The sequence below is a fragment of the Meles meles genome, chromosome 14 (genome assembly GCF_922984935.1).
Source record: "Meles meles chromosome 14, mMelMel3.1 paternal haplotype, whole genome shotgun sequence".
NCBI classification, from domain to species: Eukaryota; Metazoa; Chordata; class Mammalia; order Carnivora; family Mustelidae; genus Meles; species Meles meles.
In genome coordinates, this window is record NC_060079.1 from 10,323,367 (window position 1) to 10,337,804 (window position 14,438).

Genomic DNA, 14,438 nt, shown 5'->3' on the forward strand with positions numbered 1-14,438 from the left:
ACATTGGAACCCATAAGACTCTGTAGGATGTTAATTATTACTAAGGTTGCTGGTGCCACCCTGGAAACAAAACCAACTAGATGATTCCCGGAATCCAAACTCCCCACTCCCACCCCCCACCCCCCACACCAAATAGTACCAGAACAATCAGGTTTTGCTGTTGCAACATTTCGGACTACTTCCCGCATCCCACTCATTTCTCTTTTATTCTCTCTTTCACAGGCACCTGCTAACTGCTGTTTATTAGTTTATTGAATGGCGAATTTTCCATAAATTCCATCCCAAGTTTTTCACCAGTTACCAAAGAAGGTCTTCATCTACTCCTGTCCTACAGTACATACTTTCTAAAAAGAGCTCTTTATTTTTGAACTGGAATTGACATCCTAAGGCTGATCTCCGGAAGTGTGTCAAATTTAAAATGAATAAAGAAATTTATGCAAAGAAATTGTCTTGTCTTTTTTCCCCCTTCCCTTCTTCCCATGCCCGTGTCTGTGGACATCTTTTAGACACACAGACCAAAAAGACGGTGTCTCTGGGCAAATGAAAGGAGACCCTCCCCAATTTGGTTTCTCAGTTACACAGGTGAATGCCAAGCTGGGATTGGGCTCGTGGGTTCCTAGCGGGAGCGCTCTTGGTCTTTTTGCTCGGAGCACACGCTGGGTTGGGGTTGGACATTTTAAGAGGGGGGTGAAAATTGGCGAAGCAGTACCAGCACCTGGGAAGGGAGTGTGCTTGGAAGGGCTGCAGGGTTAGGGGACTGAAAGCAGCTCCTTGCCTTCCAACTGTTTTTTGCATTGCTATTGTGTTCGTGTGTTAATGAATTAGTAAGTAAAATATTAAATTATCCACCCTAGAATCTGCACCAACAACTCTGGAACCCCGATGCCGAACGCGCTCAGGCCACCCCGCCGCCTGTGCTGGTGCCCACACACGAGGGCCTCAGACAGTGGCCCCTGGTCTCCGCCATCCGGGTTTGTCTCCCGCCTCTTGCGCAGGGCAGCACGGAAACGAAAAACAAAAAATGTCTCCGCCAGGCCAAGGCCAGCACAAGCCCAGGGCGTGTTGCTGTGTGAGTCCACAGAAAACTGCTCTCCCAGACTTTGGCAGCCACGGGTGACCCGCTCGCTCCTGCAAGACCCGGCCTCGGACTCTTTGCTCCCACTAGAGACAAAAAAAGCCAGAACTGCCAGTTGTATTTGCCAGGGCCCTTGCCAGGCTGGCGCCCACGTCCCGCGTCCTGCGTTTGCCTGCAAGGCTACAAGTGCTCAGGAGTCTTGGCCAGAGGAGCCCCTCAGCTTCCACCTCTCAGCTCCTTTCAGGGGCGGATCCAGGGTCTCCCCCCACAGAACTTCCTCCTGCAGAAAGAAACAGTTTCGGGCAAGCTTTGAAATGTAACTGTGTGACTGAGGACACCCAGGTCAAGCCAGCCCGAGAGGTCCAGATCTCCTGGGCACTCAGTCTACAATTGTAGCTGGAAGTGTCGTCCCCCCACCCTCCAAGCCTGGCTCTCTTAGGTGGAGTGCATTTACAGGGACAGTCCAGACTCTGCAGTGGGGCCCATCTATCTAAGCAGGACTTATCCTAGGGTTGGACAGGGTGGCTCGAATATAGTGGATTCATGTGTCTCAGACCCAGCCTGTGGCACTTGTATCCTAGGCCCCCAAGTTACCCATCGAAAGTGAAGCAGGATTCTAGCCCCAGGCCTAAGGGGCCCACCGTGGCCTTGGGGTCCTAGAGCACAGGAACTGAGTCATCAAGTTGCCTTTGTCGTGTACACCTGGTGCTCTTGCTTCCCGAGAAGGCCTCTGGCACAGGCCCAGGCCAGCCAGGCCCTGGCATTAATCTATAGGGATGTGGGTAATCACTGCTCACTGCCCTGGAACCCCCACCTAGCCCTGTCACCAGCTTCAGCCTTCCCCCCTTAGCACGAGCAGAGAACGCCTGTATGGTGGGAAAGAAGGGATGGAGGTCCCCTGTTCGAAATACCTGGTGTGGTCAGAGCGGCTTCTTTCTGTGGGATTCAGCCCCCCAGCCGAGGTGTGGCCACACTGCTTTTTGTGAAAAGAAGGTTTTCTTGCTGCCGTTGCTGCTGCGACCCTGGGCCTGGGATGGTCCCTAATGGAGGTTCCAGTCTTCAAAAGGACCTTCACTTCTTACCACGTCTGCATCTAGGAGGACGGGTATGGCTTGTTTCTCCTGTGCCAACAGAAACTTCAGTCGTGTTGTTGGGGTCAGACAAACCTTCCAATGTGTGGGGAGAACCCATGCTCCCCAGAGAGAGAGAATGTGTGAGATGAACCCCTTCTGCATGAGTGGACATTCTGGCTCTCAGGCCAGACAGCTGTGGAGCCCCCGGTTGGTAACCTCCCCAGAAACGGCCTACGCGGGCCAGAAAGATCGCAATGCGCACCGTTTTCCTCCATTACCTGCTTTATCAGCACTGGCTGTGGGGGGTGGTTTCATCTCCACCTTGGGGGCCAGAATATCCAGCACTACTCAGTGAATATTATTAAATTATTATTATTTATTTTATTATTAACTTTTTAATGACCGATGGCTCTCCCGGGGCAGCCTGAAGTTCTGACGACCCAACCCTCAAGGGACGACCTTTGGGAGAGTCGGGGGTGGGGGGACGACCTCTGGAAGAGGCGGAGAGGCCGCCTGCCCCTGACTTTCAGGCCCGTCCAGCATGGAGACACCCCCACTCCCACCCCTCTTTCAAGAGTGCCTGTGGCAGCTACTCCGCCTGCCCCCACGGGGCGCCTTCCCAACGCTGGCCCGTCACCAGGCTCCCATCCGCCCACGGACCCCCCCCACCCGCGGCTTGCCGGGCGCTGAGGACCCAAATCAGTACTTCGCTCTCCTCGCCCGGGCTCCCGGCTCCCGTAGGCGCCCCAGAGGGAGAAAACTACTTCTGCTCACATGTTAATGTCGGTAGGGCAAAAGAGGTGGGAAAGAAAAAACAAACAAAGCGCTGTGGAATAAAAAGATGCCTTTCCCTCCCGTTTTGCTTTGCAGCTCGGGCTTAGCGGGAGAGGATGCGGACCCAACAAGAGCTGGATAAGCGCTTTGGAATCCACAAAGGCTGGTGGTGTCAACGCGCTGCAAAGGGAGTGAAGAATTGAAGCAGTGAGCTGGATAAATCGGGGCCAAAGCACGAACCTCTACAGAGATTTTGGCAAAGCGTGCGCGTGTGGGTGGGTGGACAAAAGGGCTCATTATTCGTGCGGTGGCTTCAGCTCTCCCCTCCCTCTGCGCGCGTGTTGGACGCCGTTCCCGGCCCGCGAGCTCCCGTCCCCGCGCGTCCGGACGTGCGCCCCGGGTCCCGGGCTCGCGCGGACGCTACAGTCAGGTTTGCTCCGCGCCCAGGAGGTCGGCGAGACGCAGGTGGCCGATCTTCTTCACCTCGCCCAGGGCGGTGCGCAACTCCTGCGCCGGCGGGCAGTGCAGCCGGCGCGCCAGCTCCCGCTGCACGGCCGCCCTGTCGCTCAGGCGCGCGGCGATCACGAAGGGGAAGCCGAAGCGCGCGCGGTACTGCGCGTTGAGCTCCGCCAGCCGGAGCCGCTCGTCCGCGTCCAGGCTCGTCAGGCCCGCGCCTCTCTGCTCGCGCTGCGATTCGGCGGTGAGCGTGCCTCGCTGCAGCTCGCGGCCCGCCAGGTCCGGGTGGCAGCGCAGGATGCCCTCTTGGCCTGCAGGGAAGCACAGACACGCAGGCTACCGCGCCCGCCAGGGAAGCCGGGTCTTCAGGAGGTGACGAAGGGCAGCAAGGGGTGTCCTGGAAGTGCAGGGGTGCCCACGGCCACCGCCCCTCAAACACGTCCCGAACCTTGCGCCCCTCGGTCCCAGCTTCAGGGCCCTCGGCCTGGACCCAGGGGCGGGGCGGGAAGTGACAAGTTTGTCCTTTGAGACCTTGAGGGGAGAGGCCACTGGGGCTCGGAATTTACGACTTGCTCGGGAGGGAGCAGGGACGCGATAAGGAGACCGAGCATTTCGTATCTTTTCAAAGTCCTTTGCTCTCAAGGGGGCTTTGATGTCTCAGAGGGCCGGACGCGAGGGCCTGAAGACTTCCTGCAAAAGCCACAGAATGGGTTTCGTTCTGTTCCAAAGGAGAAGGGCGGGGAGGGTCCAGAGGGATAACATCCACGGGGCTTGGCAAATAAATGTCCAGGATTTTGTGATCCTAAGTGTGAGTTTTGGGCTTCTGGAATCAAGCATCCAAAGAGGCTTACAGATGATTAAGTGTAAAGAAACCCATTTCCAGCCGGAATTCCACAGCCCTTTGAATGAAAGTGAGTTTCTTCCTTTTAGGAAAATAACACCCACTCATCACCCACCCTGCCTGAGGCTCTTTCCCCTTCTGCAACTGTAGGTTCCAAAGACACTGCAGACTGCCTTGGAGTTTTCTTGGGAGATGGTTTCTCATAATCTCTTAGGCCTAAAATTGGAAATCCCTGGTGATTGACACCTGAGATTTTAAATCCAAATCCAGGGAGTTTCCCTGAGCCCCCGGCCTAAGCCATTTTGCTTAGCTCTCTAGAGAGAGAATTGGAATGGTCAAGGTTGGGCAGGATTTCAGATATGGTAAGCTGACAGCCATAATCTGTACAATGAGGATAATGACATCTAACTTGCAGAGGAGCTGTGAGCATTAGAGACAATTCATTTCGCTAAAACACCGTGCCTGCGTCCCTGGGTGGCTTAGTGGGTTAAGCCTCTGCCTTCAGCTCAGTTCATGATCTCAGGGTCCTGGGATCCAGGCTCCCATCGGGCTCTCTGCTCAGTAGGGAGCCTGCTTCCCCGTGCTCTCTCTTTGCCTATCTATCCTTACTTGATGATCTCTCTTTATTTAAATTTAACTGTGATGTCTTTTATTTAAATAACTAAAATCTTAAAAAAAAAACCCACACAGTGCCTAATGCTAGCAAACATCCAATAAACAGCCATTATTAGAAGTTGTAGTAAACTCTGTAAGGGGACTGTGGTGCAGTTGGGAGTATCCGACTGTGGCCCTGGGATTAGCCCTGAGCTCTGTTGGAAAGGAAGATCATTTAAAACTTGCTTTAGTTACGGCATAAACCTCCCAGTACTCAAACCAGGTAGTTTCTGCCCAATTAAACGATGATTGGGATGGCACCACCTAACTCTTAGACAGTGGCCAGGTAGGGATAACTGGGGTGGGGACATCTGTATTTAAGAGAGCATTCAGTGAAAGTTCTGATGGGATTAGGTGACCTACCCAAGGTCACTTAGTAGCTCAAATGCTAGGCGATTTGAGAGCACTGGCTGCCCCTATGAGGCTAAGGAGCACTTATTTAAATGAAACTCTTGTCGCCAATTCTCCCATCTTTATAACACCACTGTTTTAGACCCTCCTCTCAGGAGCCCTGTCCCCGGGGCAGGCGCTGCAAATGCTTGGTAGTTCTTTTCTGTTTCCTGCGCCCAGCCCGGTCCGGGTGGGGCGAAAATGAAGGCGTGAAATTCCCTACCGGCACTCCCGGCCCCAAACCCTGGCCCTGGAGCTTGGCTGTGCCCAGCGGACACCTGCCGCGCAGAATCTACTCTGCATCCACCCAGCCCTGGGCCGGGCAAGCGGAGGCGGGCTGGGAATGGGGAAACAGAGTCCCGGGTGACTCTGCAAGTCCGGACCCTGCGGGCTCCCTCTGGTTCTCCCTCCTTGCATATTCAGGTTTTCAAAGCAGCCTGTAGACGGCGGGGCCGGGTGTGTTGGGGGGGGGGTCTGGCTGAGAGCCAGTCTTCTCACCGACTCCTCTTCTCCCAGCTTCCCTTCCCCCCTTATTTCTTATTCTCTAGAGACCTAACTGGAGCTTGGGGGAAGTAGTTAGCTATTGCGTGGCGCCCGCATGGGGGTCCTTCCCCAGCGGACTCCCCCAACTGACCACAGAGCAGAGAGAGGTCGAGGTGCAGCGGGGCTGGTCCCTCTTTCCTTCTTGCTTTCGCACCTCGCTTCTCACTCCCCTGGGTTCGATTCTCCCCTTGAAAATGCCGCCTGGGGTTAATGTTTGCCCAGGATCCAGCTTGTGTTTTACACTGTTTGCGGGGAGGAGTGGGAGAAGAGGAGAGAAGGGAGGCCCAGAAAAGGGCAGAGCAAAGACACACACACACACACACACACACACACAGAGCTGCAGATAAAGAGAAAGGTATAGGGAGTCCCTTAGAGGATGGCAGCTCAGAAAAAAAGGGAACCTGATCCCATCCAACCAAAGACTCCCCCTTTATTGCCCCACACCGCTGACCCCATGAGCACACTCTCCACCCCCGTTTTGCGGGGTGGGGGGGGGCGGCGGGCCCAGCTCAGTGGAGTATCCTGTGCTTCTCAGGACCATGTCAATGCTGCCTAATCTTCAGTCTTTCTTAAAATCTTACTGCCTGTGCCACTGGCTTGTCACATGTATGTAGACATGTATTATTTGCTATGACCACAAGTCACAGATCTTTGCATCTAGGAGAGTTCCTGGCGCAGAGCTCATTCTATTTCAACAGGAGAACAGCGCAGGCAATTGTGGCCACTCGGAAGAGGCAGTTGACTTAGAACCCCATTCCAGTCCACCAGAGTCCCTACATCAGTAGGAATTAGTGTGTTCTCCCTCCTGGTACAATGGATCATCTGTCCCTTCTGTTGTGTTCCTGAAGCCAGCCCTGCTTTTCTTTCTACCTTCCTTCCTTCCTTTCTTTCTTTCTAAAAAGATTTTATTTGACAGAGACACAGAGAGAGAGGGAATACAAGCAGGGGGAGTGGGAGAAGGAGAAGCAGGCCTCCTGCTGAGCAAGGAGCCCGATGTGGGGCTCGATCCCAGGACCCTGGAATATGACCTGAGCCAAAGGCAAACGGCTAAGCCACCCAGGCACCCCCAAGCCCCGCTTTTCATCTCAAGACTCCAATTTCAAACATCCATTTCTCCTTCCCACTCCATGATCTGTTATCCTCATCAACAGACAAACATGCCTTAGAATCATCCATTCCATCAAGAAAATTAAAACCCGGGGTACCTGGGTGGCTCAGTGGGTTAAAGCCTCTGCCTTCAGCTCAGGTCATGATCTCAGGGTCCTGGGATAGCCAAATCGGGCTCTCTGCTCAGCAGGGAGCCTGCTTCCTCCTCTCTCCCTCTCTGCCTGCCTCTCTGCCTACTTGTGATCTCTGTCTGTCAAATATATAAATAAATAATCTTAAAAAAAAAAAAGAAAATGAAAACCCACCTTTGATTCCCTATTGTCCTCTAGTTTCTTTCTATATCGCTGCTCCCCCTTACAGTGAACTCCTCAGAGGAGTTGTCTACTCAGTGTTCCCCGCTTTCTCGCCTCCTATTTCACATTCATTCTCTTAAGCTTTCAGCCCCGCCCACTAGTCAATACACACTCATCGGGGTCACAGATGATGGACATCTTGCCCAAGTCCCATGACCAGTGCCTGGTCTTCTTCCTCAGCCTCTGGAGAGAATGTCACATGCTTGTTCCTCTCTCCTTCTTAAAAGACTACCAGCGCTCGCCTCCTTTCTTCGCTGGTTCTTGGTTTGCCTGGTCACTAACACGGAAGCACCCCAGGGCTCAGTACGTACCTGTCTTCCTTCTGTATTTACACTGACGCCCAGATGTTCTCCCTGGGTTCCGTATCTTTAAATGTCATCAGTTTTTGGTTTTTTTTTTTTTTTAAGGATTTCATTTCTTTATTTGGGGGGGGGAGAGGGAGAGAAGGAGGTAGGGGGAGGGCCAGACAGAGAGGAAGAAGCAGGCTCCCCCCTAAGCAGGGAGCCCACCAGCAGGAATGCCCTCAGTTTTGGTGTTTTTTTTAATGACACCCAGATCCAGTCCAGCCTACAGCTTGCCAATGAGTTCCTGTGTTATAGTTCATAGGGACACTCAATATTTTCATTTGGATGATTAATAGGCACCTCAGGCATAACAAGCTCCCATTTTCTACCTTGTCTTCTCAATTGTTAAGTTTTCCCCATTGTGGAAAACAGCACCACTGCCCATCCAGTTACTCAGATTACATATTTAAGGTACCCTTAATTTCTCTTTGCTTTTGACCTGTCTTCCTCCCAAATCCATTAAAAAAAAAAAAACTCTTGAGGGGCGACTGGGTAGTGAAGTGGGTTAAACCTCTGCAGACTCTTGGTTTCAGCTCAGGTCCTGGTCTCAGGGTCCTGAAATACAGCAACCCCTGTCCCGTCCCCCTGGCAGGCCCCACACTCAGTGGGGAGTCTGCCTGAGACTCCCTCTCCCCCTGCCCCTCCCCCCATTCGCTCTCCCTCAAAAATAAATAAATACACGTTTAAAAAACCTGCAAATCTAACTCTAAAATGTATTCCGAGAACCCAGTCACATCTCTCCAAACTTAGTCCAAGTAAGCATCTCCCCTCACTTTTACGACCTCCTCAGTCCCTCTGCCTGACCTCTCTTTCCTTATATCTCTCCACTTTTCACTATTTTCCCCACACTGTGGGCTTTCTGTGCTCCCAAAATGCCAAAAGTTTTAAGTTCCTTTTCTCAGATGGCCTTCTCTTGGTCTTAGACTGCTTCCTTCTCATCTTTCAGTCTTAAACTCAAATGTCACTTCCTAAGAAAGAACTCTTTTATTACATATTTTCTTCTAATAGTTCCTACAGTGTGAAATTATCTCACTTATTCATGTTAATCCTGTCTCTCTTTACTAGAATGTAAACTCATTGAAGGTAGGCACTTGTCTTGTTCACTGCTCTGTCCCCAATGCCTGGGACAATTCCTGGGGCACAGTGGACACCTGACCAACACATCACTCTCAGGAAGGAGTGCTATATGTTTTTTTGATTGAACACCCTTTAATAGTCTCTTCTAAGTACCTTATAATCTGCATTTCAGGGAATTATGAATATCTTTCTTATTCATTCAACAACTATGAAATATGTATTAAGTAATAAATTATGGAACAATTGCAATTTTGAAATGTCACAAGGAGATACACGATTAACCCTATGTTATGAGAGGGTTTTTTTTCTCTTTGATTTTTTTTAAAAAATATTTTATTTATTTGACAGAGAGAAATCACAACTAGGCAGAGAGGCAGGCAGAGAGAGAGGAGGAAGCAGGCTCCTCGCGGAGCAGAGAGCCCCATGCCAGGCTCGATCCCAGGTCCCTAGGATCATGACCTGAGCCGAAGGCAGAGGCTTTAACCCACTGAGCCACCCAGGCGCCCCTCTCTTTGATTTTTAACACAAATCAATACTGAATTGGTTTGTTATTGGCTGTGTGTGTTTGGTGTGCATGAGTGTGTGTGTATGGGTAGGTGTTTCAACCATCTTCCCTTTACTTTTGCCGTGCCCCTTGCCTGGAAATCAGGAACTGATTGGCTCCGAGTACTTTGCCAATTGATGCCAGAGCTGAATGTTAATCCTGGACTGCCACCTACTGACCAACAATCATCAGAGTGTAATGGAAATAGATTGTCAACCTTGGTTTACTCTAGAAACAAGATTTTCATTTCTGCTAATGGTAGACGGTTTTCTTTCTTTCTTCCTTTCTTTTTCTTTCTTTCTTTCATTCTTTCTCTCAGATTTTATTTACTTATTTGACAGAAATCACAAGTAGGCAGAGAGGTAGGCGGTGGGGGGGTGGGGGGCGGGGGGGGGGAAGCAGGCTTCCTGCTGAGCAAAGAGCCCGATGCGGGCTCATCCCAGGACCCTGAGACCATGACCTGAGCTGAAGGCAGAGGCTTAACGCACTGAGTCACGCAGGTGCCCTGTAGACAGTTTTCTTAGATCATGTATAAAACAAAGTCTTGACCAAGTAGATTACCATATCCCGAACTTTTCTTTAAGGTGTCTTTTAGCTTTAGGATTCGAAGACTATCACACCCAGTTTGTTCCCAACCATGCAAAGATTAAAGCTAGAGTAGTCAGTAAATCCTATTTTATTTGCTTATTTAAACAGCTGAACATAGCGTCTGGGACATTGGGCATTAACGTTAATTGAATAAATTACTGAACGAATAGACATAATCCCTAGAAAATGCTTCTAGGCTGTTCCTCCCTGATTCTCTAAAAATGCTGCAAAAGCTGTTGGGTTGACTATCAGTGTTCTGAATTCCAGTTCTGCCACTTTCTAGTTGTGTGTTCTTTTGACCAAGTTATTTAATCTCTCTGTGCCTCAGTTTTCATCTGTAAAATGGGTATAATAATAATAATACTTGCTTTATAAGATTGTTGCAAGAATTCAACGAGTTGACAAATGCAAAGTGCTGAGAAAAGTGCCTGAAACACACCAATAGTAAGGGTGAAAGGCATTGCAGCTATTGTTATTATTAGTTGCTTATCTAACAACATCAGCAGCAGCAACCTCATCAGTGTGACCACCCATACGGCATTGAAGCTCTGCTCCCCGCTGCCTGAGAGAGTGTGGACGCTGGCTTAGGACTGAGAAGCAGCCCACAGGGAAGTCCCTCCACAGAACAATGTCTAGTCTAGAAGGGAACAACCCTCCAGTTTCCTCTGGGCATTTTGTCCCACTGACTTGCCACTAAAGTCACTCCAGGGAAAATGTGTGGGGACAGGGTAATAGCAGGAACCATCATCTTTGGAAAATTATTTCATGATCTCACCTTCGAAATCATTTCATGCATTTAGATCTTTATTGAGTCCCAGTATCCTATTCAGTGAATGATGTAAGATTCTGACACTGGCTGGAATACAGAATCCTGTTGAGTTAGGAGAAGGATCAAAAACAAGCTTCGGGAGAGAGGGAGTGAATGCCAATCCCCAAATCCCACTTTGCTCAGGATTGTGATTGGATTTAACCTTAACTAGATCTTTTTTATTTTTTAAAAGATTTAATTATTTATTTGACACAGAGAGAGAGAGAGCAAAAGAGGGAACACAAGCGGGGGAGTGGGAGAGAGAGAAGGAGGCTTCCCGCTGAGCAGGGAACCTGATGTGGGGCTCCATCCCAGGACCCTGGGATCATGACCTGAGCCGAAGGCAGGCACTTAATGACTGAGCCACCCAGGCACCCCTTAACTAGACCTTACCCAGAACCTCTGCTCAAACCTATCAGGGTGACTGCTGGTGGGAAAGAAGACAGAAATAGGGAAGTTTTAATTTTATTATCTAAGTTTCTGGCACAGTAAACTCTAAATAAATGTCGAGTAACTGGATAAACCACTGAATACTGGATTTAAATTATCCATGTAATACCTTCCCTCCCAGCCCCATCACCCACCCCCATCATCCCTTGTGTATTAAGACAGATAATGGGATTTTTCTCCCTTTTATTTTTAACGTGATAGAAAAAAATGCCATTCATAAGGCATTCACACCCTTTAAAAATTATTTCCCTCTGGCTAGAAGGCTTTCATTTGCCCCACATTTTCCTGTCAGACATTTTGAACACGGGTTCTGGTGAACATGATGAACATGAACATGGGTTCTTGCTCTTTCCAGCTCACTCGGCAGGCTGTGGGCTGACAAGGGGAACCCCTTCCCTCCTCAAGCCAGGGCTGACCATTCCTGTGAGTCATTGGTCACAAGGCTCTGGTGTCCATCAGCCCCACTAATGTCTAAGCCCAGCGGCAGAGCTGAGAAAGGCCCGGAGAACTGGGTGACTGCCAACATAGTCCTGACATTTCTGTCAGTCTGATTTTCTAACACGTTCCTCCCCTCTTGCTAAATGTGCCTAAAATAAATTAAAATGAGTTCCTTCTTTGGGAGACATTCATCTGACAATTGGAAACCATCCTGAATGTCAAACTCTGGATGGATAGCCAAGAGTCTGTTTCTTGGCCTTGTGATGGCAGAAAAGAGAGCAGCCATTCTCCCCGCAACCCCTTCACATACAGACCAGATCTCTGTAGAAGGCCCCTCTGTGAAGGCAGCCCTTGCCCCTCATCTCCCTTCAGGCTTTTCTGAAGCTACAGGACAGCCCAGTAAGCAGCCCTGACTCTAATCCTGGGCCTCTGAATCTTTGTGAGGCCATGCGTCATTCTGGGTCACTTGGAGTTAGACTAAACCTCCACCCCGCCTCTCCTCACCCCACACCCAGAAGTGTCTCCTTTTCTCTCTCTACCCAGAGGAAATCAACAATTTCTTTCCCTTTCTCCAGAGGAATTCCTTCAGATTTTCGTCTTTTCCCCTTCACTCCCTCAGGGAGTTGCTGATCTGAATGAGTTTACTTTCCTCAGCGGTCCAGTCCAAACTGGCCCTTTCTGGTAAAAATGTCAGCCATTTGCTCTTTCCCCTGGGCTCCTGAGATATTCTGATACTGTGCTGTCTCCTCTCCTGCATACAGGACATTCCCAAAGTGAACACACTTGGCTGAGAGAGGGTGGGCCCTCTGCCTGACCTTTGGCCTCTGAGCGACTGTGAGGCCTGAGGAAACAAGTGCCTGTTCCTCTTCCCTCTTGACCTCATAGCTTTAATATTTAACAGCTCCTTTACCTGAGCCAACATAGTCTCTTTTTCTAAAAATTTAATATAATTTAATTTTTTTAAAAAAATAGACTCCATGCCCAGTGTGGAGCCCAACAAGGGGCTGGAACTCATGACCCTGAGATCAAGACCTGAGCTGAGACCAACATACATCTTTAATTCCACTTTTGGCCTAACACCTTGCAAGTGTGACTCCCATTTACTAAGTCTGAGGAAAGTAAATCTTACAATAAAAAGTGCTGATCAATATATCAGCAATAAGCAACTAGGCTGAAACATCTGAAAATATTTTGAGGGGCGCCTGGGTGGCTCAGTGGGTTAAACCTCTGCCTTCAGCTCAGGTCATGATCTCGGGGTCCTGAGATCAGCCCCAATCGGGCTCTCTGCTTAGCAGGGAGCCTGCTTCCCCCCCACCCCCCTCTGCCTGCCTCTCTTCCTACTTGTGATCTTTTTCTCTGTCGAATAAATAAATAACATCTTTAAAAAAAATTAAAAAGATAAAATTATTTTGATAAGCATATTTGAAATCCCTTTGTGGAGATTCTCAGCGTCTAATGCCGAAGCCTTACCTGACTGCGGAAGGGAGTCAATAAAGGCAAAGAAGTGCTTCTCTAAATCTTCCAAGTTGGAGAAGGGGCGCTGGGACCAAACAGCAGCGGCAATCAGAGGACACCTCTCAATGACATTCCCAAACACATCCACAAATTCCCCAAAGTCCATGGAGTTGACCTTCTCAATGTCCATTGCTTGCATTCAACACGAGGCCGCAGAACAGCAGGTCCCCTCTCGAAAGCGAGTGACCCTGGCTCTGCTCGCCAGCTTATATTTGCTCAATGCGCAAGCTTTTTTTTTTTTTTTTAATGCAACACCAGCTTGGCATGTTTTGAATGCCTCTGGCAGGAGCAGATCCACAATCCTTGTGTAATGAGCAAACTGAGGCTAAGGTTCTAATCCGGGGAGTGGAGATCTCTATATGGGAATTGTTTCTCACCAAATTGTTCCCACCAAGGTGGGAGGGACCCTATTTCACTGTGGGCATTTAAGCCAGAGACACTTTTGGTGTCATTAACATTTTAATGTCAAGGGTATCCCAGGAAGCTTTGTCTGATAACTCAAAGACAGGTCACAGGTCCACCTGCCTAATGTGTGATTTCCCATTGGTTGCTGCTAGAGAGGTCGGGTTGTGTGTTTTATCTTTTCTCTGTATCTCAGATGCTTAACATGACAGGTACTTCATAAATGCTCATTACACAGGATGTGGTGTCTAAGAGATAATGGTGTCCCCTTTTCAGTTGTCTCTCAGGCACCATTACGTGTTAGTTTCTTCCTGAATATATATACACACCTATCTGAAATCACCTTGCTTATTGTATTTACTTGTTTGCATATCATCTCTCAGCCCCAACTAATTCCATGAGCCTGGAGACAGTATGTCTTATTTGCCTCTGTGTCCTGGGTGCCTAGAACTGTGCCCACGGTAAGTACCCACTGAACATGGGGTGACTTAGTTGACCAAATGACCACATAGATTCAATTTCTCACTCTAATAGCTTTCATGTGTACTCAAAACAAAAGATACCGTGGAAGATAAAGTAAAAAAAAAAAAGAAGAAGAAGAAGAAGGGGTCAAAATTTTTAAATAAATTGCAGCTGTTTCCCTTTAGAACAAAAAAAATGCCAACATATTTGTGAAAGTCATACTATCTACATGTTTGCCTCCATTGGAGTCAAAACTCAAGGGTAGAGTGGCCCTATGAGCTTTAATAAGTCAACTGCATTGTCCACTGTGGTTTATGAGAGGTGGTGACAATTTGACCATCTTTCAGGAGTCACGGAATTTGTCCTCCTTCTGTTTGTAGACATGGTCCAGCCCAGGTTCCCTCTGACTACCTGACAGAGTGACCAAGAATTCATCTCCTGAAAAGAAGCTGGTAAGGTTTGCTTTTGTAGGAAGTAAATCTAATGACAGGAGACTGCCATTACTGGCTTGTCTTCATAGAAGTTAACATGGATATACAATGTA

The 14,438-nt window shown here is 49.2% G+C and overlaps 1 protein-coding gene across 4 annotated transcripts; it reads right to left on the reverse strand.

Annotated features, from left to right (window-relative positions):
- Positions 1-212: 212 nt before the first annotated feature.
- On the reverse strand, positions 213-13,195 carry URAD (ureidoimidazoline (2-oxo-4-hydroxy-4-carboxy-5-) decarboxylase). Of its 4 annotated transcripts, none has more exons than XR_006814888.1 (4): positions 12,986-13,195; positions 3,163-3,689; positions 1,987-2,168; positions 213-1,355 (listed from the first exon to the last, which is right to left on the reverse strand). XR_006814888.1 is itself a non-coding variant. In XM_045978085.1 (2 exons), exons 1-2 carry the CDS (start codon positions 13,167-13,169, stop codon positions 3,349-3,351), a joined length of 525 nt encoding a protein of 174 aa, XP_045834041.1. In that variant the 5' UTR covers positions 13,170-13,195; the 3' UTR covers positions 2,505-3,348. The 4 variants fall into 4 exon arrangements, 1 of the variants encoding a protein (XP_045834041.1); XR_006814889.1 differs by having other exon boundaries at positions 1,987-2,196; XR_006814890.1 differs by having other exon boundaries at positions 1,987-2,211.
- Between the last annotated feature and the right edge of the window lie 1,243 nt (positions 13,196-14,438).

What these genes read in the sequence shown, in the direction of transcription:
- URAD (XM_045978085.1), bottom strand. Translation starts at nt 13,169, where the DNA reads ATGCAAGCAATGGACATTGAGAAGGTCAACTCCATGGACTTTGGGGAA. An exon ending in TGACTCCCTTCCGCAGTCAG is followed by an intron (nt 3,690 to 12,985) that starts GTAAGGCTTCGG and finishes GCTTCCCTGCAG; the next exon opens with GCCAAGAGGGCATCCTGCGC.